Source organism: Mixophyes fleayi, chromosome 3, assembly GCF_038048845.1.
Source record: "Mixophyes fleayi isolate aMixFle1 chromosome 3, aMixFle1.hap1, whole genome shotgun sequence".
NCBI lineage: Eukaryota > Metazoa > Chordata > Amphibia > Anura > Limnodynastidae > Mixophyes > Mixophyes fleayi.
The window spans coordinates 104,234,620-104,259,403 of NC_134404.1; the positions used below are offsets into that span (position 1 = coordinate 104,234,620).

At 40.7% G+C, this 24,784-nt stretch overlaps 1 protein-coding gene across 1 annotated transcript in view; it reads right to left on the reverse strand.

Moving 5' to 3' along the window:
- WDR49 (WD repeat domain 49) overlaps positions 1–24,784 on the reverse strand; it is a 109,150-nt gene that overhangs the window by 29,547 nt on the left and 54,819 nt on the right. Inside the window, exons 8-11 of the mRNA XM_075200567.1 lie at positions 24,001–24,165; positions 15,485–15,600; positions 14,561–14,691; positions 5,461–5,559 (exon numbers count right to left, since the gene is read on the reverse strand). Of these exons, the coding sequence (XP_075056668.1) occupies positions 5,461–5,559; positions 14,561–14,691; positions 15,485–15,600; positions 24,001–24,165 (511 nt within the window). The remainder of the gene's footprint in view (positions 1–5,460; positions 5,560–14,560; positions 14,692–15,484; positions 15,601–24,000; positions 24,166–24,784) is intronic.

Consider the following 24,784-nt stretch of genomic DNA (forward strand, 5'->3'; position numbering starts at 1 on the left):
GAGTGACAGCAGAGGGGCACAGAGTGACAGCAGAGGGGGACAGAGTGACAGCAAAGGGGGACAGAGTGACAGCAGAGGGGGGCAGAGTGGCAGCAGAGGGGTACACAGTGACAGCAGAGGGGGGCAGCGTGACAGCAGAGGGGGGCAGTGTGACAGAGGGCTGCAGAGGGGGGCAGCATGCCAGGGGACAGAGTGTCTGGATGCAGAGGGGGCATTTTTGCATACAACTAAATAAGTATTTCTGTCCTGACCTAAATACTTATTACAATTTTTTGACCCAACTACTACTAAAACAGGACTGCTCAGTATTTATTTTGGAGGGGTGCCTTGAAAAAATTTGGAGACGCTAAGGGTGCCGCGAACTGCAAAAGTTTGGGAACCACTGGGCTATACTAAGTAATATATTAGGAGAAAATCTGAAAAGATAAAATAATGAAAAGAGTGGTCCCACAATTGTAATCTGTTTACTATATTTTGAGCAGCTATTCCTCCAAATTCTGTATGTGAGCCTTTGGAAATACGTATTTCGTACTCAGATGATTTAAATGAGACTTTTTTTTACATGTTTATATTTTTATGGATTATGCCATATTATATTATGATCAAATGTCATTGCAAGATTATTCAGCCTTGTATTAAATAAAGTGTAAAAACAAAATAAATGGCTGGTCCCAATATGGTTAGAGGATAGTGTTTGAAGTGACATTTTCACTTTTTACACCATTCGCAATTCCAGTAAACTTGCAAATCTAAGTGCAAACTGGATTTTCTGGGGGCAGATTCAAAAACCAGGATTTGGGCATGCACCTATGAATCCTGCACTTTTGTAAATGATCTTCACTATTCTCTATGAAACAGTTTACATCAAGATGTTCTGGTAACTAAACACTTGAGTGGTGAAAAAAAATCTTTAAAGAAGCATTATAGATGGTGTGCCGATGCTAGGTGGGTTGTTGCTAGGTTGGCCGTTGCTAGGTTGGCTGATGCTAGGTGGGCCGATGCTAGAAGGGCCGATGCTAGGAGGGCCGATCCTAGGAGGGCCAATGCTAGGTGTGCCGATGCTAGGTGGGCCAATACTAGGTGGGAAGATGCTAGGTGGGCCAATACTAGGTAGGCTGATGCTAGGTGGGCCAATGCTAGATGTGCCGATGCTAGGTGGGCCAATACTAGGTGGGCCGCTGCTAGGTGGGCCGATGCTAGGTGGGCCGCTGCTAGGTGGGCCGATGCTAGGTGGGCCGATGCTCGGTGGGCCGATACTAGGTGGGCCGCTGCTAGGTGGGCCAATACTAGGTAGGCCGATGCTAGGTGGGCCGATGCTAGGTGTGCCGATGCTAGGTGGGCCAATACTAGGTGGGCCGCTGCTAGGTGGGCCGATGCTAGGTGGGCCAATGCTAGGTAGGCCGATGCTAGGTGGGCCAATGCTAGGTGTGCCGATGCTAGGTGGGCCAATACTAGGTGGGCTGCTGCTAGGTGGGCCGATGCTAGGTGGGCGATGCTAGGTGGGCCGATGCTAGTTTGGCCACTGCTAGGTGGGCCGATGCTAGGTGGGTCGATGCTAGGTGGGCCAATGCTGGGTGGGCCAATACTAGGTGGGCCACTGCTAGGTGGGCCGCTGCTAGGTGGGCCAATGCTAGGTGGGCCGATGCTAGGTGTGCCGATGCTAGGTGGGCCGATACTAGGTGGGCCGCTGCTAGGTGGGCCGATGCTAGGTGGGCCGATGCTAGGTGGGCTGATGGTGCTCACAGAGCGCTTCAAGCTGCACACCTACTCACTGCTATTGGGAGATGCCTCTACAAACTACAAGTGCAACTCATTGTGTATAAATTCCCAAAAGTGTAAACGTCACATCAAAGTACAACCTCCTACCACTACAGTACAACTATTTTTTCAATAAAATAAACTTTTCTGTTTTTCTCCTAAAATACTACTCAGTTTACCTTTATTATTGGCTTAAATTAATCATGAGAGTGAGTTGACATAGGGACAATCTATATTAAATATACAGGCTCTGTGTGCATGAAGCTGTAAATTACATTGGTCAGAGCGGACCTAAAGAGCACTCCTTCACCAAAGGTGCAAAACGTGTCCCATTACAAATAGGATGATACCTGAGCTGGTGCAAAAAAGTCCATTTGTAAGAATGACCATACGCTGCAAGAAGTAAAATCTTGTTTCTGCACTGCTCTGAAATTGAAGTGCATCGATAAGCCTACTGTCTGTGTCTACCACCTTTCTCCATAAACACATGCACTTCACCAGGAATCTAGGTTTTCTTGCACAAATCAAGGAGCCTGCTGGATCAAAAGATGTCTGTGCACTGCCCAGCGGAAATTTTGCACTTCAAAAATTACCTTCAAAATAATTACATTCCTACAGAAGCCTATAAACATCTCAGAGATTAAAGGCAGGGCAACTGGGGCACTAGCACCAGGCCCCAAAACAACATGGGAAATAGAATTTGCTATTAGGCAGGCACACGCAAATGATACGGGTACTGACAGGTATATCTGCGTCTCCGTGCAGGTCTGCCTCAATGCACAATTACAGGAACATGCGCTTACTGTACTTGGACTGCAGTTGTACAGTATGTCTCTTACCTCCCTCTGTCTGCCTCTTCACGGGTAAGGAGGCATAAGTGTCAGGTCTGTATATGGATATAGGTAAACACTTTTTTTGTGCATGTGCTGTACTAACGTGCATATTTTATGCTATGCAAACATAGGTTTACACTCAACTCAGCATGAAACGTCCTTGGTTATTTCAGCCAGCAGATTAAAGCAATAACTTATTACGTGCAATGTTTACAAAAATATCATTATAAACTATAAAGTTAAGCCAAAATTCAAATGCTGATTTGTTTTTTACTGGAGATGGTGGAGGGGCACCAATAGAGTAAGCAAAGGAAATATTTTTACATTTCTTTTTCCACAATAACAGTTAATATAGACTTTTGACTATTTTAATGTGTTGGTTCTAAAATCAGAATATATTACATACAATAATTGACGCTAACAGCAGTCAGCTAGGACATCGAGGGTGATATATAGGCTGACATTTTGACCATGAGTATTGAGAGGCCATGGTCTTCCAGTTCCAGATTCAATTAAACAAATAATAAAGTTATTCCATAAAAAAAAATGTAGAAAATAGAACAAAAAACTATAACTATTAACAAAATAAAGGAAAAATATGCTTTATTTAAATAATAGAGCATTTTCTTTACTTCAGAATCATGGCTATCACCATCTATGGCGATTGCGATAAGGAATACAGGGACGATACTTGTACTGCCACTGTACATGGTAAATAGGCTTCCCCAATGTGATAGCCCGGGGCTTTGTTAAATAAGGAGAAGCCTTAAATTCGGCACGTTTTTGCCAGCATTGCTTCCTTGTTTGTTGATTCCCTAACTAAGCAATCCAGAATGTCACTACTCCTGGATAACTTAACAGTTTCCAAATTTAAGTCCACTTAGAAACAACGAATAATGTGACATGGATAGACCTAAATAACAATAAAGATAATATAATGTATAATTTTTTACGGTGTGAAACATGAGAAGTGAATAAACATGTATTTAAATCAATGTACATTTATTTGTCACTATTTGTCTCTTACTATGTGAGTGACATTATTTTAATATTTCATTCATTGACAGCAATTCATCCCAGGGAGCTCTAGATTCTGCTATTACTTTGATTAGTGACATTTTACGAAGTTGAGGAGTGGATTTTATTGTAGGCCCTCATCTCACCTTTAATAGGTGCATGTAAAGTGCACTTATTTAATTTATTGCGTAAATTTGCACCTTTTAATTGAATTGAAATCAATACACACTAATACTTTTTTTTTTTTTTACATTTTTGGGACTATTTATACTAGATAATCTCTTGTTCTAATAAGAATTATTTGGAAGTAGTTTGGGACCTCCAACATTTTTTGTTGAATGTCTTTATAGATCTCAAATTAAGATTATTAATTATGAATTGGTGTCTATATTTTTTCCCAATTATGTTTTAAAATTGTCACATGCTCTTTAGGTCATTTTCATCAATTGGAGCACTCCAGCGAGATCACAAGATCGGGGAAGTCTCACCAACAAAGGGACCTTTGGGAGGTACGGTTATCTATATATTCACCACAAGGTATTCATGTTCAGTTCCTGAAACTAAAAGTTAGTCCATCACTGCCACATTTGTTTGTTTGTACCTTCATTTCTATGAGCAGACTGTGCTTCCATATAAAGCCACTTCATTTTGATTGTATGTGACTGAGACACATAGTGAACATATTAAATAACAGTTAACCTTTAACAAAACACACTCAATAGGAGTCATTTTTTTTAAAAAATAAATAGGTTACTTAATTGTATGGTAATATTTTAATGAGCTGCTACTACAGCAATAAAAGTGACTTTAGTACTCTTTAACAAAATACAATTATCCCATCGATTTAATCAGTGCCAGAGAGGTTGTTAATTACATCTACTTAATTGTGGAAATATATACATTGCATAGGCAAGAAATATGCAAATCATTTTTGCATGGCATTTTCATAATTAATGTGCATAGACCGTTACATTAATTATAATGTACTTGACCAGGTTCTTTATACAATTATATTAGGAAACAGATCACTGAGCAAACCAGTTGATTGGAATAAAAATAAAATCATAATGCACCCTTGATTTGGATGGTGGATGTTGCAATTACATAGTTTAAATCAACATGTTAGTCACTTGTTCAATTAAAACATCAATTAATACTAGACTAAGCTTGAAACAAGTTCAGGAAGTGAGCGGATCGCAGAGAAGCAGAGGAGTCTGAAGAAAAGCAAAGGTTTGAAAGTTTAATAAGAAAAACAGTGTATAATAAAATAAAAAGCACCAATCAGAAAACACTAACCACTTCATGCTAACACGTGGCAATACAAGTAGATATTTGATTTATCCACCACATTTAAATGTTTGTAATCAGTATTCAGTAATGTTAATGTTAAACACTAAACAATGTAACTTTTACTTGGAATACCATGGCTAATAGCATGGATTGCTGTTGAGGCATTGTAACTATATGAAGTTCTAGTAAGGACCACAGTTCACACTGAGTGACAGATGTTGCCAATAGCAACTACTTTTAATTTTAAAATTAATCTTACATTATTGAATCAACAGCATCTGTGGTTGAAGGGTAGGTAATTGTCATTTACGTACAGAAAAACAACATGCGGCTGAATAGCGGAGAACTGCAAGTGATTGATAGTTATTTCCATTCGGACACTAAAAAAATATAAAATAAAAAAAACGGCAACATGCCCCCTCCCAAAGTCCTCAACTAGTCCTAGCACTGGAAATCTTGCTTGGTTTTAACTGTAACAGGGAACCAATGAGCATGGCATCCGCATACTATAGCGAAAAGGCCCCAAGCTTGCTTCATCAGTATTTGTTATTTAGTTCCTTACCCGATTTTGACCTCAGTGCTTTAGCAGGATCAGGGTGAAGTTTTCTGGAAGCATTCTCTGTATTGTTATTCCAAACTATCATTTCTCCATCATAACTTCCTGGGTGAGAAGATACAAAAAGAACAAGTCAAATCTTGTATCAGATGTCTACAGCAACAGCTAGAAGCTAGAAAATTGGCATGATGCAACATAATGTCCATAAAAACTTAGACTTTATTGATTGGCATTTCAGTGGTAGGTCTCCTATTTATATAGTGTTTTCAGAACAGTCCTGTAGTAGTTTTTTTTACACATGATGGGTCTGATTCATTAAGGAAAGGAAAGCAAAAAAAATGAGTAACTTTGCACCTTGGCAAAACCATGTTGCATTGGAGGGGGATGTAAAGCTATCAAGTATCTGTGTGCTACATGAGAAAACAGCCAGTATTTAACTTATTTGAAAAATAATAAACTAATTTGCACCACTTGCATTGTAACATGGTTTGTCAAGGGGAAAACACTCCTTAATGAATCAGCACGATATCTTTAACTCAAAAACCAATTATATAAGAATTTCAAACACAATTAGGAGGCAGTTTAGAGGTGCAAGGTAAATATGTCTGCTCGCATTCAGCGTTGCATTATCCGTAGGCGTGTTTCAACTCTAAGGGGTAAATGTATCAAAGTCCGGTTTTTTCATCTCGCGGGAGATCGGCGTCTTTGCAGCTAAAATTTAAAGGGGCGATGGCTTGTAAAGGCAAACTTGCCATCGCCGAGATGAAAAAAACGGACTTTGATACATTTACCCCTAAATATGAACATTGCTGATAAGCAAGTTAGTGTTGTATGGAACACATAGAACTAGAACGCGCTATGTGTAGAAGTGGAAAATATGGCTACAGAACACACATTTCAGACGTAACTCTAAGCCCAAAAACATGTGTTGGTAACTTGCATCTCCAGGCTATTACTGCATAGTGCTTGATCAACCCATGATCTGCCTCCTAAAAATGCTGTGCACAACTTCTGGGGAATTATGGGTACAGATGTAAATGCATCTAGCGGAAAGGGGGAAACATCACTTCAAAGTCCTGTCTGTTGTCACTTTACAGGTCGCCTTTTCCATTCATTTCTGCTCTTTTAAATACCTCATTTCACGTCACGAAAAAAAATAAATTACATGTGGAAAAAATACAAGGCATCTTCAGATTAAGCCAAACTTTACACACTCGGTTGCTTCCATCTTGACCTGCTAAGCTATAACTATTACTTTTATAAACGTGAACTGTGCTGCAGATCAACAGATCGCTGAATAGTGCTGCAGATCAACAGTTTACCAGCTTTATAAATCATGTTTTGCCACTGACCATATATACACTATATGGACAAAAGTATTTGGCCACAATTGTTACTTATTGAATTCAGGTTTTTCAATCAAACCCATTGCCAGAGGTGTATAAAATCAACCTAGCCATGCAGTCTTCATTTGCAAACATTTAAGATACAAAATGGGTCGTTCTGAAGAGCTCATTGACTTCAAGCGTGGTACTGTGATAGGATGCCAACTTTGCAATAAAATGGTTTGTGAAATTTCATCCCTGTTGGATATTCCACGGTTAACTGTAAGTGATATTATTAGAAAGTGGAAGCGTATAGGAACAACAGCAACTCAGCCACGAAGCAGAAGACCACGTAAACTCACAGAGCAGGGTCAACGACTGCTAAGGAGCATGAAGCATAAATGTCAGTAACACTCTGCTGATTCCATTTCTGAAGAGTTCCGAACTTCCACTGGCATTAATGTAAGAACAAAAACTGTGCGGCGGGAGCGTAATTGAATGGGATTCCATGGCCGAACAGCTGCATGCAAGCCTCACATCACCAAGGCCAATGCCAAGCGTCGGATGCAGTGGTGTAAAGCACACCGACACTGGATTGTGGAGCAGTGGAAACGTGTTCTGTGGAGTGGTGAATCACGCTTCTCTGTTTGGTAGTCAGATGGGCGAGTCTGGGTTTGTCAGATGCCAGGAGAAAATTAGTTGCCTGACTGCATTATGCCAACTGTGAAGTTTGGTGGAGGAGGAATAATGGTATGGGGCTGTTTTTCAGATTTTGGCCTACGTCACTTATCTCTAGTAAAGGGCAATCTTAATGCCTCAGCATACCAAGTCATTTTGGACAATGCTTTGCTTCCAACGTTGTGGCAACAGTTTGGGGAAGGCCCTTTTCTATTCTAACATGATGGTGCCCCAGTGCGCAAAGCAAGGACTACAAAGACATGGTTTGATGAATCTGGTGTGGAAGAACTTGACTGGGCTGCACAGAGCCCTGACCTCAACCCCATCAAGCACCTTTAGGAGGAACTGGAATGGATATTGCGAGCCAGGCCTTCTCATCCAATATCAGTGCCAGACCTTATAAATGGTCTACAGAATGAATGGGCACAAATTCCCACAGAAATACTCCAACATCTTGTGGAAAGCCTTCCAAAAAGAGTGGGAGCTGCTATCACTGCAAAAGGGGACCAACTCCATATTAAAGTATATGTATCACAGATGTTTGTGTAAATAAACACTGCATAATAACTGCAAAGTATTTTTCAATCTAAGGCAAATTCTTCATAGTGTCCGCAAATACATGTCTTGGATACAAAAAAATCTATTAGTCCAAAACCTAAATGTTCTTCACTTTCATTCATTTCTAAGGGAAATATGTGCTCAAAAGGGTCAGGTAATATTTTATCCTGCTGTCTTGTATAAATAAATTAATTTGCTAAAAGCTGTAATTTTACTGAATAGCAGTGATCCGTGAACATTTTTGTTTTAAAGAAAGATTTTATTATTTTCTGAACTGAAAACCGGTAGAAGAGAAACTATATTAGGGTGGTGTCACACTGGCCTTTTGAACACTTGTGATATTCCATTTAGAAAAGTGCAAGAATTCACAGTGCTCCATGATGACAGATAGAAGTGAATGGAAATGCTCATCCTGTAAAACAGGAGCAATTAAGAAAATGTTGCATGCTCCCATGTGCCAATGGAAGAGTGTTGCCTGTTCACTTCAGTGTGTCAGCATGGAGTACTATGAATGCTTTTGCTTTTCTAGCTGGTGAAGCGCTTTGGTTCAAAACGTCAGGGTGATACCATCTATACTGGTCAAAGACTGATATTAGAATAAATATTTTACCAGAGGATTTGATATAGTTCTTGTTACCATTTCTATATATGAACGTATAGGGTCTAATTCATTAAGGAAAGTAAAGCAAAAACAAATGAGTAACTTTGCACCTTGACAAAACCATGTTGCATTGGAGAGGGAGATACATTTAAAATGTGGGGACAGATTTATAGTTGGGGCAGGGCATGTCCTAGATCACCTTTAAATGTCAGTGTAAAAATAAAGCTATCAGGTATTTGTGTCCTACATGAAAAAACAGACAGTATTTAATTTACGTGCAAAATAATACACTAATTTGCACCACTTGCATTGTAACATGCTTTAGTCCTGGAGAAAACTTACTTACTTATTTTTTTGCCTTATTTTCCTTAATGAATCAGGCCCATAATGTTCAAAGGGTGCACAGGGAGCAGCATAAAAATTAAGTATGGACTTGAATAAAGCCACAGGTACCAATAGAGTAAGCTTTAGTTCAGCAGTAGGCATTAATTCTGGTCTGATTGATGTTTATAGCAGTTTAGTTTATGGGCAATAAATAAGACTTATTTCCTAACCATAACAATACTTTTGGAGAAACTGTTTCTCAGAGACTGCTTCAGGATACCACAGAGCCACCACTGTAAATATAGCTCATTGATAGGAATAAAAAATATTTCTGACAATGCTGGGAAATGACTTTCTTAGACTAGAATACAGGTGCAGTACAAATGGTGCGATCTGGTGCCTTGTGAAGTTAAGAGGATGCAGATGATCGTACTGCTGTAGTCACACCCACTGTAGTGCACATATGGAGTACAGGTAAAGATGAGCGGTGAGATTAGCGCACGTGGTGCTTGTTTGTCCAGTTCATCTCAAAGTATACTGCTCTATCATCATCTGTTATAAGACTGATCAGTCCTTCTATTCATAACTGGAATGCTGACCACATTAGCAAGATTAGCTGTAAAGACCATAAAGCAAGCAAACAAAAATACTTCATTCTATAGAAAACTAATTGCACACATCCTCACAGCCACCAAATCCCTTATAGCCCTCAGTTGGAAACGCAGCACTCCTCCATCTCGGTCCGCTCTTAAAAAGCAAATTTGGCATGTGGCGGCCATGGAAGAGATCACCTACTACTTGCACGATAGAGGTTACACTTTCAACCAAGTGTGGGCTCCTTGGCAGTTTGCAGAACGTTCGTTCCCCTCTGACCCTTAAAGACTTCGTCATGACCCATGTGTGGCGATCAGGACTCTGCACCATCTTCCAACCCTCTAACATTTACAGTTTACCCTCTTCTCGACCACGTTCCTGCGTCAGCCTTTGTGGTCCCCCCCCCTCCCTTCCCCTTCTAACTCTCCTCCACCCCCTCCCCCCCACTTAACCTTCAGTATTATTGGCTTATATACCGAAGCAAAAGCAAAAAAAAAAAGAAGAAAATATGGTCAATTTAAGTTTTAAGTTGTCGAAGTACGCCTTCGCTGGATTTTACTACAATGTTAATGTCCTTCTATGTGTATATTGTAAACGTTTTACCTCAAATTGTACATGCCTTTTATTGACTGACTATCCAAAACAAAAGAATGAAAAAAAAAAAAATATCAACTGTTCTACATTATGCCCATAAACAGAAATAGTAAATGGCCTCAGTGCTCATGATCAAATGTTCCAACGGACGTCAATTAGTGATTTCACTGTGCACTCAGTTGATGAAATAGAGTCCTATTAGTTAATCTATGTGGAATTCTGCAGTGTCCAAAGACATGCGCCATCTTAGCAAAATGGATCACGGCTTCAGTAGATATATAAAACTATGTGATATTTTATAGAGAATTAAAACAAGGTACAATATAGACAGACCATAAAAGTTTAGGGGGGTAGGCATTAAACATGAATTGGATGGTGGACATCCGGTGAAATCCCACATATTTTATAGTGTGTGTATACAGTACGCAATCAGCAGCTAGATTGAAATTCCTTGAAAATCGTTCTTCCTCTGCTCGGCCACTCTGTCAGTCTCTACATTGGTTGCCTGTTTATTACCAAAGCCAATATACAATACTTCTACTCAGTGCCGTAACTAGACATTTTAGTGCCCTGGGCGAGACAGGGCACCGGCGCCCCCCATCTAAGTGGGAGTGGCATTTGCAACATGGGTGTGGCCAACTTAAAGTGGGGGGTGTGGCTAGCACTTTACTGAAATAATTCTGTTACACATATTTGCAAATGCATGATGTGTGTGTATATATATATATATATATATATATATATATATATACACACACACACACACATACAGTGGTGAGATTCAAATAACTTAACAACCGTTTGTCTTCCTTGCCCCTCAAAACACTGAGATATGTAAAAAGGTGCTTTGGGCAATAGAGAACAATAAAATCTAATTTAAATAACTAGCATTTAATAAATATTCCTAAAGAAGGTGTTTGTTCCATTAAGTGTCATTAATTTACGGGAGAGAGAGAAACACCTCCCCTCAGATTATAACTATCATTTATTTAGTACGTGTTAGAAAATAGCTATAATCTTGTTGCTATGGGTAACGCATCCACTTTTTTTTTTTATGTGTTCACTCTTTGTAATGCCTGGCATTTATGTAGTACAACAAAAGTACTTTGTAACTGTTGTTGCCTGAGTGACTTAATAGACAGTTTCTTTTAGGGGTTGCAGCATGTGGCATTTAAAGTACCTTAAAGAAAAAAGAGAGAGAGAGAGAGAGAGAGAGAGATAAAGAGAGAGAGAGAAAGAGAGAGATCTTTCATTCACTTACCCGCAGTGGAACGCATGTGCGTTTCACCAACAGGAAGTTCGGCATTTGGAACGCAAGTTTGCGTTCCAAATGCCGAACTTCCTGTCAGTGGAAGATACGTTCCACTGCGGGTAAGTAAAAGCCTGTAGAAGGGGTGGGGAAGGGGTGTAAAACTCAAGTGCACCCATCCACGTCTAAATCAAGCTCTGTGCATCTCAAAATTACTTGTTTTTCTGCCGTATCTCTTGCTCCAACTACAGGCAGTGGTTATGACAGTCTCGTATGTATTTGCAATCAGGCATTATTAAAGAAAATTGAGTATATGTGCTGTAATCCATATAAATCAGATTATATAACTGTCTAGGAAAGTTCACAAAGTGAAAGGAAAACACTGGTTGCTATGGGTTATAGAATATTTGGACACATATATAGAGGTCTGGAGAAGTTGTATACAAGGTTTGACAACTCTTGCGTTCAACCTTACATGTGTATATTTGTCAGTACTTGTTATTGCTACTCTCACCTTGGTGTTGGAAATTTGCTGATGTGTTTTAAAAGTTCTAAAGACTGTTTTCTCCTTGGTACTGGAAATTTGCTAATGTGTGTGATAGAGGAATTAACCCCCAAGTTAGAGGCATGTATTCATACATGTAAAAACACTGATTGTGCAGAAATGTATAAGATAATGGAAATGCTAGCCTGGACTATTTGTAAAAGACAAACTAAAATATGAACAAAAGTAAGGCAATAAGGCAAACATAATACATTTTACTGGCAGTTTAAACTGCTATTCTGAGATACAAAGAATGCAAGACAATACAATTGGCAATTATTCTAACAAATCAATATTATATTTTAGACTTTGTTCCACTTCAAAACTATAATGTGTCAAATGATATAATGCATTAAAAAGAGACTAGGACGCAATGCAGAAAGATACCAGCATCTGGACATGGGAAGTAAGCTCTGAGGTGAAAGGTCCCTACCTTTAGGAGGTCAGACACTCCGCTGCCTTCCTCGTTACGTGCTCCCGAGCTCCCCCTTGCTCTCAGCTACTGTCTGATAGATAAGAGCTGTGCCGGAGGAATCTGAGGTATGCAGCACTCGGCACAGATAACTTACAAGTCCTGTTGTGAGGAGGAATTAAATCAGCTGTTCTGATGCCACACCAATATTTTATTATCATTTCTTCTGACAAAGTACTGTGTCAGATGATGGCCGTTAAGGCAGACGGGTGACTGTTAATAGTGTATGTGTCTGCCAAGTCATGCCACTGGGTAAGGGACATCATGGGGATTACAGATTTTAAAGTACTAAAGAAAGGGAGCCGCCGCGAGATCAGGTGACCCTTTTTTTTTTCTTTTTTTTTTTTTTTCTTTATTAACACTGCCGCAAATTTTTTTTTTTTACTATGCCGGCGGGGAGGGGAAGGTAGCGGGCGGCTGCTGCGCCCTCTTGGGCTTGCGCCCGGGGCGACGGCACTGCCCGCACCACCCTAGTTACGGCTCTGCTTCTACTAACATACAGAGCCATCAACAAAACTGCACCAAGGTACATCTCTTCACTTGTCTCATAATATCACCCAAGTCCACAACTATGGTGTTTCTGAGGCTGAAGTGCTATGAGATACATAGTGCTAATTAATTATGGCATTTATTTAGTAATCCCTAGCACTGGACAAGTGACAATAGATATAATTCAGCTTTCCCCACACCATAGTGTCTTTGAGGTGAAATGTTAAGAGATACATAGTAACAGTTTATATTTGTTATTAAATAATATCAGTGACTACACTAATTAACCCAATATTAGCCCTACTTTCTAACCTCCTGTAATAGACACATAGGAATGTGATCCACGTCATTATTTATGACAAAATGAAGGAATAGGCTTCACCTTTAATAAAAATTATAAACACATAACCTGTTGACTAGTATATATATCTCGTTTAACTTGGATTTACACAGCGTGAAAATAAACAATGATATATTTTTTAATTATACAAAGAATAAAATAACATATTGAGGCTCGGCATCTTTCTGCCACATTATTAACATCTTTATTTTAACTTCTAATTTTCTTTCTTTTATTATTTCGCTGCAAACGATATTTAGGCCTATGATGGGAACACTATATTTTAAATTGAATAAATAAAAGGTATATTTTAAATAAAATAATTATTACAGAGTGCCCTTGTTAAGCATGTTTCCCTCTATCACATGTGTCTCTAAATTTAACATTTCACATGCAGAGGTGCACCAATCCAGCTATATGATATACTCATTAATGTGATAGGAATATCAGTCTGGATATGTAAATAATAATACTTAGTGCGGTGGTATACAACTCCTTTAACATACAGAGCCATCAACAAAACTGCACCAAGGTACATCTCTTCACTTGTCTCAAAATATCTCCCTACTCGACACCTCCGTTCTGCACAAGATCTGTGTCTCTCTACCACTCTCATCACATCCTCCCATTCCCGGTTACAGGACTTTTTTCAGGCTGCACCTACCTTGTGGAATTCCCTCCCTCGCACAATAAGACTTTCCTCTAGTCTTCAAACCATCAAGCGTTCTCTGAAAACTCACCTCTTCAGACAAGCTTATAATATTCCTCAACCACTCTCTTAACCTCCCTAGGGTACCCTATAACCACCCTCTACACAGCTAGCACAAGAAAACAACCCCCTGACCAAACATTGCTGCTTGACTGGATCATATAGCCCACTAAGCAATCTGGCTGGACCAGTATGTAATACATAGCACTTAACTTCATGTGTCAAACTCCAATTGTCCCATAGATTTAAGTTTGCGAGCAGGGCTCTCTGTCTCTATTACCCATTATTATTTTATTACTGTGTTTGACCCCAATTGTAAAGTGCTACAGCATATGCTGACGCTATATAAATATATGTCGATGATGATGTATACTGTGCTCAAACTTTTCATAAAGTATCTTGTACTTACTGAAGCATTTTTCCAGGCCTGCGCATGCCTTTGGCTACTGCGAAAAATGTCACTATACCACTATAATCCTACGCTGCTATAAAGAGGGATATACTAAAATGATAAATGTAAGTATTTATGGGCAGATCATATGTACCTAGTATTAGGACAACAAAAAAATATGACAATTCATAGTCTATAAAACTATAAAACGGACAAAACAATATGATTTATTTTTTACCTGTGACCAGTATTTGGGGAGGCAAAAAAGCTGCACATAAGATATCATCATGATGTTGAACCCCTCCTTTCCATTCTGAAGGTTGGACGAGAAATTGAGTTAAAGTGTTACGGCGGAAAACTGTGATTATCCTTAAAAGAAAAAAATGTGAGAAGAGCATTCATTATTTTAGTAAGTGGAGCATCTATGTGTTGAAATACATGTTAAGGTTAGAGTTCAACTTTTCATAAATTTCAATTGCATTATTTTAAACAAAAGAATTGCCAAAGATAGTTATTCTTAGAGGAGTCCCTGCATAGAAAATAATTGCAGGGCAACATTTCTGACATTAAGGGTAACAGCCATGTTCTGGAGCAGGCCTATCCAATCTGGGGCTCTGCAGGTGTAGTGAAAATCTGCAAGGCATAGTTAGGAACTAGACAAAGTTAGGATTGGAGAGAGCAAAATGATCTAGGCCAGTAACCAAAGTCAAGGGCTGGAGAAAACAAAGCATTCAAGGCTGCAAAAGTTCAGCAACAAAATAGCAACTGCCAATGGAGTTCACACAGAGAGGCCTCAGAACATTTCTCAGGCAAAGATTGCTGAGAACAGGTGCCCTAAAAAAGAGGATTGCCTGTGCAGGCACTAAGGAGACATGATGTCATAATCCTGCCAAATACAAAAAATGTATTATATAATCACACATTGATACCAAGTGCACCCGAAACACAATGCCAGGACTTAGCAACCAATATGCTGCTGGGGGGAAGAGTGGGGAGGCTGAGTATGCGCACAATAGGGACTTGGGTCAGGTAAGTTAGATACTGTTACACCACGTAACTTGAGTGATATTCTATGGACTACGGCAGAGGTGGGGAACAGGCAGGCGCGTGCCTATTGCTTGTAGTAACTGGAGTCTACATTGTATGTATACAAAATACATACCTTTCCCATCCGACCACCAGTATAGCTCTCTTCAGCACTAGTATCTGCGAGATTTCTGCAGCTCTGTCTCTTCCGGCATTTAATTTATGGTGACAATGTCCGTTGAAATCCCATATCTTAAACAAAACATAGCAATAAAAATCCGTCTGTTACAACCTTACATTTTTACTGGACATATGAACATTATCACCCATTTCGTTTTCTGTAAGCATTCACTTTAGTCCTCTAATCAAACAGTAGAATATAAAAAAAGACAGAAAACATAGCTCTGCAAGCTGCAAATAAAGGATTATTTATATCAGGCTTCCCTAAGGCGCTGTCAAATTTTCATCATTTTCTACCAGAGTCCAGACAGTTGGAAATGTGGAATTTTCTCCAAATATATGTGTACCTGGTTGTTGAAAAAGTTTAAACTTGTAAAGAAATGAAGAAAGAAGTGACATATAATGGCAGTAGAAACAGATACAATTTGAATAAACATTTTCATATGGAAAGGTGATAAATGGAAAACTGAGGTTAAAGAGTTATGTCAGTTTAATATATATTAAATATATATATTGGTTGTTTTGTTTGTTTAAAATAAATCAGTCCATGGTCATTTCCAATATGATTTACTTAACTGCTTCAGAAAGGAAGGACTTGAACGTGTCCACAGTGTATTAGCATGAATAGCTCACTGCTAAGCAATTAACTGTATGTTTCAGAAAACAAACTACTTGTGGAAGACCAGCTTGTAAATTGTGTATACATACCATATAAGTCGTTGTTCTGGACTGTAAAGTATTTATTGGCCTGATTCAGAGTGAGACATACGCCTGTTTGGTTAGTGCATCTTTGTGTTTTCAGACACCATGCATGCATCAGGCTATTCAGGACAGCGACTTTTTTCCACTTACGATTCCTTACTCTTCAAGAGGAGTGACTGGGGAGGGAAGTGGTAGACTAACATAGGCAACGTACAGCAAGAGAGTGCTCGAGCAGTGTGTATGGATTCAGACTGGAACGTAGTCGCAGATATGGCTACAAAAGCGGTTTTATTTGCAGGTAGTTAGGGGCAGGTGTACGTAATGGATGATGAACATCCGAACCAGTCTGTGAATTATTCATAGACTCTTATTGAGACTTTAGTAGTCACTCGGCCATAGATTAAGATTTGCTGAGCGTTTTACAGCAAAGATAACTTTCTTTTTTTAACCCTTGTCTTGAAAGCTGTTCCTGCTGCATTAGTTGCATTATTCAAGTTTAAATGATGGTTCATAATAATTGGTTTCTAACATATAAAATTATAAAATTATATTAGGTTTTAGTACAGATAGGACATAAGTGTCTGAGGGGTGTGGTTTTTTGTCAGGCAGACGCATCTGCTACTCATTCAGGCTTGGGTGCATGTTCACATCTGAATATGGCGTATATACGCATACACTTGCATTCAACTTTTCAATCCCAAGTTGTACTTACTTTCCACTCTCTATCAGGTCTTTAGTGTCGATGTTGTATATGTTTTTATAGTGCCTATAATTTACAGACTACTTTCTGCCACATCTGTTTTACTCAGCGCTGTTCTACAGTTGTGCGATGTTTTCTGTGTTTGTAATTGAGGGAGAGTGGCTCATATTCCCATTTGGAAAAGCCTTTGGAACAGCTTTGGAAACTTTTGGCTAAGAAGAGATCAACAAAGACAGAATCCAAGCAGTGGGACGACAGGCACACAAGAGACATAGCTAGAATTTGAAACAGGGGCTTTAATAATACTTGCATTCTAAGGTGAAATGTATTAAAGTGCAGTCCTCTTAAACCACATACTTTTCAGAGATTCTCTTGGTACTGTTCAAATAGCCAGATTAAGTAAAGACCAAACCATTGGAAAAACGTAGATTAGGCACCACAGTTCCAATTTTTTTTTATGCTATGAATAGAAAGTGCTTAATTTATCATACTGCATTTTACCAAACTGCTGGATAACCTGCTGTAAATATCGTCTGAAAAAAAATAAGTGGTTTTGAGAGGCGAGATAGCTCAAACCACATGCTGCTTGAGCTATCTTGAATCTCAGACAGGGAAAAAAATAAAGAAAGAATGTGAAGAAGACACTCCCTCCCTTCTGCAATAACTAATGCCACTCAATACAGCAGAACTAGTTGGGTCAGTACTGGCTGGAAAGTGATGGTTCAAATCAGCAAGTGAAAAGAGTGGTCAATCCGAGGTCAGGGTCACTAGATGAGGTTCATGGTCAGAAAGCAAGCCAGAAATCTGGTACACAGGAGCTCCACAAAGACAATGTATCACAGAGAACACTGGAATAAAGGAGGCCTAATACTCAGGCACCATACTGTGCTCAGAGCTGGTGTAAAAACTACAGGACAGGCTTGGCCAACCTGTGGCTCTCAGGTATTGTGAAATTTCAAGCCCCAGCATACTTTGCTAGTAGACAGTCAGCTGGTAGCTGGCAAGGCATGCTGGGACTTATAGTTTCACAAAACCTTGAGAGCCACAGGTTGGCTAGGCCTGGCATAGGGGATTCAAAATAGGCAGCCAAAGTGACATCATTAGTCACATGAGAAAAAAATACATAAAAGTCCGTTGATTCTGCACAGCCACCACTAGCAAAGCAGAAGAATGCATCAGGACCCAGAACTGGGAGGAGAGCACCAGACTCCTGGAATGCCAGGAGAGCTGGGACCAGCCTGGAGGGGAAAATGCCAGACACAGTACCAAGACTCAGGCTCCAGGTCCGGTTTGAGGCACTGTGGTTATGATGTAAATTGCATCCAACTGTACCTGAGGTCCACAGAGATGATTTATATTTAGGAACAAATGCAATATGCAATGTGATATATCATAACCTATTTAAAAATATGTTTTATCAAATTTAATAAAAATAAAACATATTTTTCAAACACGATTCTATGAACTAGTAATGCAATATTTGTTTTTTTGTTACTTTTTTCCTTCCAGATTTTCAGGTGGAAGAGAATGTAATTTTCCTATGGCATAAAATATGATTTACACGGCCATTTTGTGTTCTGTGAAACCTTTTATTATATTGGTGTGACCATTATTCAAAGATGTATTTCCTCATGAGCCGTTTACCCAACACAGAGTCCTGCTTTCTGTTTCATTTACATTTAGAAAGGTAAAACCGAAGCGTTCCGTTGGATTTTATTGGTAGTTTTGTTTCATAGGCACATGAAGATTGCAAGAAATGTGTCTCATATCTCTTACATACTGATTACAGCACACTGTCTCCAGTGAATCCCACTTGACTCATTGTAGGATTTGTAGGCCTGATGGAGTTTTAGAAAGGACTGGCTCTGAAGAGTTATATTTAGGTTAATAGTTAATATTTAATAGGTATTCAAAAACAGTATAATGAAAACCCTGTGTAAATGGCTTTAGAAAATAAGGTAAGACCCTTAAACTATTTATCTGTCTGAATTTTAACTTGTGTGGTTTGCATGTCAGTGACCACACCACTTCTTATGCTTGTTGCATTGCCAATGCTTGTTGCATTGCCATAGTTTTGCCAGGAATAACTATTTAAAGAGCAAGTCAAGCCACTATTTTGAGCCAGATAATATACATGAAAGAAATGTTAAGCTCACGGTTAACGTTATATGTACACCATGTTCACCCCTCTGCAGCAGGCTACCATATTAAGAGGTGTTTCATCCATAAAAATAACAACTTGAATCTAATGAAGGGTAGATGTTCAGCAAGAACCCTGTAAGGTATGGGTAGGGTAAGGTAAGGTGAGGTAAGGTAAGGTAAGGTATGGGCTTAGCTGCTATCCGTTCGCACGTCATGGCCCTTTGTACAGGTATCGTTTGTGACCAACAGGTAAGTGGAGTGAGGCATGAATTAAGGTATACACAGATAGCGAATGACCAGGAACTCACTGGCATAGATGGAATAACCAGGAACTCACTGGCGTAAATGGAATAACCAGGAACAGACTGGAGTACATGGAATAACCAGGAACAGACTAAAATAGATGGAATAACCTGGAACAGACTGGAGTATATGGAATAACAAGGAACAGACTAAAATAGATGGAATAACCTGCAACTGTTACGAGCCGCGGCGGTACTCACAGCCGCCGCGGCTCGCTTCGGGTGCCCTCAACGGTCGGAAGCCAGTTGCAGTAGCGCCGCGTCCCGGCGGCTGGGGACAGCCGGGCGTGTGCGCAGAAAATATACATAGCCTGTGGGCTAATTTAGTTTAATATATTTATCAAGCAGGGGCTGTGGGTGATTTCAGAGCTAGGCTCTGATTGGCTGACTCTGGTATTTAGGGCAGTGAGGTCTGAAGCCTCACTGCCGGTTATAGCTTCTGTTTCCAGTCTGCTGACCTGCTCTGCTCCTTGCTCCTGCCCTTTGAATATTCTGTTGGATTGCCTGTGTATTACCCCTTGCCTGGATTTGGACCCTGCCTGTGTTTCTTGTGACCCCGACCTCTGGCGTGTTTACCGACCTTCCTGTTTGCTTGTAACCCTTGACCATGGCTTGTCTATTGGATTCATTGTCTGCTGCCGGCCCTCGACCCTTGCCTGGACTTCGCCCCGCTTTCCTGGGTTCTCCCCAGCCGGTACACACTTCACGACCCTCTGTCAGTCTGCGGCCCAGTCTGTCCCCACCACTAGGGGCTCCAGTGAACACCTGACTGGCAGAGTAGATTCCGGGTTGTGCTGTACCGGCTAGAGGAGTTCCTAACAGGAACAGACTGGTGTATATGGAATAACCAGGAAAAGATGGGAGTAGATGGAATAACCAGGAACACACTGGTGTGGATGGAATAACCAGGAACACACTAGTGTGGATGGAATAACCAGGAACACACTGGTGTGGATGGAATAACCAGGAACACACTGGTGTGGATGGAATAACCAGAAACACACTGGTGTGGATGGAATAACCAGGAACACATTGGAGAACAATTACACCCTTTCAAAGGCTAGTCTCCTCTCCCAAACGGTGCACTATATATAATGAAATTATTGGAGCACACCAGGGAGTTTATTCTGTAATTGCCATAATTGTGTTGTATTTATTGTTTCAACTTATTGAACTGTATGTACTCTTTGGGGCAAGGGGATAGGAATTCTCTGGGTACACTATATGGCATTGCTTGATATTTCTACATGACACATTATGGGAGTTCTTTATCCCCTAAAACAGCGGTTCCCAAACTGTGCGCCGCGGCTCCCTGGGGTGCCGCGGCGCTGTCACAGGGGTGCCGCGATCCCTAGCAAGAAAAAGAAGAGAAAAAAACCCAAACAGACCAAAAAAAACAACTTACCCATCATCCAGCGCCGGATCCTCCTCCTCACTGACTGCCGGGCGTGACCTCATCACGTCCGTCAGCCTTAGTGAGGAGCAGCAGCAGAAAGGACGTGAGTAAAGAAGGTAAGTAAAGGAAGTGAAGGGGGGTGCAGAGAGATACTGAAGGGGGGCACAGAGAGACACTGAAGGGGGACAGAGAGAGACACTGAAGGGGGACAGAGAGACACTGAAGGGGCACAGAGAGATGCTGAAGGGGGACAGAGAGAGACACGCTGAAGGAGGGGGACAGGGAGAGACGCGCTGAAGGAGGGGGACAGAGAGAGACGCTGAAGGGGGACAGAGAGATGGCGAAGAAGGGGACACAGAGTGTGAGATGGCGAAGAGGGGGATAGAGTAATATGGTGAAGGGGCGCAGTGATATGATGAAGGGGCACAATGTGATGGTGAAAGGGCCTAAATACATCTTACGTCATTTTGACCCAACTACTTAAAAATGGGACTACCCGGTAATTATTTTGACTCAGGGGTTGTTAGTGATCGCGGCGCCCGCAGGCACTGCCGCGACTCTCCTGGGTTCTCTGGTGACGTCCCGGCTGTTGCTACGGCAACTGGGGTGCCACTTCCGGTTTCAGTGTCCCAGTTGCCTGGGCAACAACCGGGATGCAGGGGAGCTTCTGGCGCCACGCCCAGCCAGCTGTCAAACAGTCGGGCGCGTGCGCATAGGGGGAGATTGAGTCAGCCGTGCAAGGCTGTAGTAGATCAGTCAATCAGGGCTGATTAAGGACTTAGTTTACCGCTGGTACTCTGCCTTTTCCATTGGCTGCAGGATCTGCATTTTTATTATGCTGCAGCTGAGGACACATTCTAGACTGTTTCCTGATTGGCCATCAGTACTATTTAAGGCAGTGAGGACTGAGCCTCACTGCCGGTTATAGCATCCTGTTTCAGAACTGCTGCCTGCTATCTGCTCATCTGTTTGGTGTGTAACCTGTGACTGATTCCTGTGTTTGACCTCTGCCTGTTCCTGGACTTTGAACCTGAGCTTCTGACCCTGACCGTCTGCCTGGATTCCGAATTTCTGCAAGTGACCCCGACCTTACGCCTGTCCCCTGATTCTGAACCTGAGCTTGAGACCTCTGACCCTGGCATATTCTCTGGACACGCTTACTGCTTACTCCTATCTGGACATCACGCTGCTTTTCGCCTCATCACCCATTCCCTGGGTTCCTCTCAGCCGGTACACATCTAACAACCCTCCGCTGTCTGCAGCCAAGTCTGTCCCCACCACTAGGGGCAACAGTGAACACCCAACTTCGGAGTAGACTCCAGGTTTTGTTGTACTGACTGGGGGGCTCCCTAAAAGGGGTGCCTTGGAAAAATTATGATGACCTTAAGGGTGCCTCGAACTGAGAAAGTTTGGGAACCACTGCCCTAAAACCTTGTAAATTTCATCATCTCTTTGCACCAGGCCCATTTTGGCAGCAGCACCATGACTGGGCAAACTGTCAGAATAGCCACCTTCAAACGCTTACATTATAAGCTAGAGATTCTGCCCTTCTTTTTCTCAGAAACTTTTGCAGCTTCTTGTGGCTGTTAAGATCTTTGACAGAAATAGGATCTCTCATAAAGCACATTTCTAATAAGTATAACTGTGCATCAAACTGAGACATAAATGCTTCATATGCAGGGCCGGAATAACCTGAGTGCTTTCTGGGCTAGAGCTCCGTGGCCTCAGGTATCTGAGGGTGGGCCCATGAAAGTATTTTAACTTGATTTTTTTATTTTTTTTATTTCTGTACCGTCATTATTCATAGGACTGGGGGCGACCCGCCCCAGGCTTCAAATGTCAGGTTATGGAGAATATTAGGCATTTAACAGCAAATGTTATGCTGTTAGCTGCCTGCTTTTACTGTAGTGCTTCCGCGGTGTGTAGTAATCTCCTTACTGAGGAGATCTCATGAGAGTGAGACTATGAGTCAGTCTCACTCTCACGAGATCTCCTGAGTAAGGTGCTCACTGTGTACCGCGGAAGCACTACAGGGAGTGACTGAAGAACGCCTGCAGTGAAGAAAGGACGGATCTGGACCACAAGGAATAGGAGGTAAGCACTTGGTGGGGGAGTACAGGAGGAGCTGAGCAGCTCTATTATATTATGCTGTATTATATATATCAGAGGGGGGCCTCCATTCCCTTAATCCGGCCCTGTTCATAAGCAATTCTGTGGATTTCTTCCGCAAATGTGAAGGATTAGATATGGTTGGCCTCTTTTCCCATAGCATAAAGACGTGAACTCACCAGTCCTCTAGATATAGTTTATTATCTATTAGTGAAAACATCCAAATCTCTCATTTCATTCTGCCCGTGCAACAGCGATATTGAATGGTAAATATTCATGTGGTGGAAAATGTGCTATTTTAATTTTGTTTCATGTGTGCTGTGTGTAAGAGTGTGGCTTAGAGCACCACACCATATGAAGGACCCTGACCTGGCTTCTGTTAAACTGGAGTCACACACATGACATTCCCCAGAATATAGGAAGTGGTGAGCATATATAACAGTGCCATCTAGTGTCTGACATCCATTAAAATGAACTCATTTATCATCACAAATACCACTGTCCAGAAGATGTGGGAAGAGTTGCTGTTGTCTGTAATGAAGTAGGTAAATGATACTGAAGCTGCAGGTGAATGTGAGGTTATGGCTGATCACTCACTGGCTTTGTATTAAATGCCATTGACTCTGCATGATATATGTGCTCGCTTGCACATGCGATCTAGGGGGCAGGGGGTGATTGGAGGAAACCTCATTAACCCCAATGCGGTCTCTTGTAGTGAGTGCATTGGAAAAATGGCATCAAATTGAAAGCACGCTTGATGCTAGTCAAAGCATGTATTTTGCCAGTGGGTAAGGGACCTAATACTGAAAAATTTATTTTACCTTCATGTTTAATATTTGAAAGCTTTATTGTAGTGGTTTATTGGTCAAGTGAGTCCACCAATCATCTTTTTAGGCAAAATGGTTGGATAATGAGTTCTAGCACACAAACAATCTATATGGGAGTACCACTGTTGTCTATAATGTATCATAAAACAGACCAGACATTGAGGCAAATACAATGTTTGTACAGTAAGTGACATATGATATATGACTTGGTTTTACAGCTTTCAATGGCTAATAGCATAATAGCCAAACAACGGATAGAGCTCAATGACATGTTTTAAAGCACGTCCTCCTCACCTTTACTGTTCCATCAGTGCTCCCTGTTAAAAGCCTTGTTTCATTTGCATCTAGAGCCATGGTGCTAATCTCTTCATTGCCATGACAGCCTGAAAACTGTTTGATTTTCCGTCCAGTGTCTATCATCCAGAAAGTAATTGTCGATCCCGTGTCTGAGCTTATTACCTGGAAAGTGATGGGAACAGCGGTTTCACTTGAATATAAATTGTGTTTCATTTTTTTCACCTCCTGGTAACTCCTAAATGAACACTCTCTGCTCATTACTCTTAATATTTAAAAGTGACTATTCAACAGAAAGTACAGTATATAGGAAAAACTATTCTAACCTAGTAATAAAAAATATATTTGAGCAATTACTGCTTTAGTATATATGGCTTTCATAATTGCCAAATATACAATTATAGCACAATCTCTGGCACATGGAAGTTACACTTTATCTGGTAGATAACACAAATGACACGTGTCAGCATAAATCTATAATACAACAAGTTACAGTTAAATTTCCAACTCTTTATAAGAAATACTAGTAAAAAAAAATATCCATTCATTCAATGGAGGTAAAAAGTACAGGTATAAGTATAAAGTAAAATCAGTGGTCAAAGTGGAAATTTAGAAGTGGTGGTATGGAAATTTAAACGTGGCTGTGTGAAAAATCTGATGAGAATGTTAGAGAATGGAATGTGATAGTTTTACAATGAAGGCAGTAGAAAAAGTGGCGGTATAGCATACCACCGTGTACGCCCCTACTTCCACCACTGAATAAAATTATGGCAAGTAATGGTAA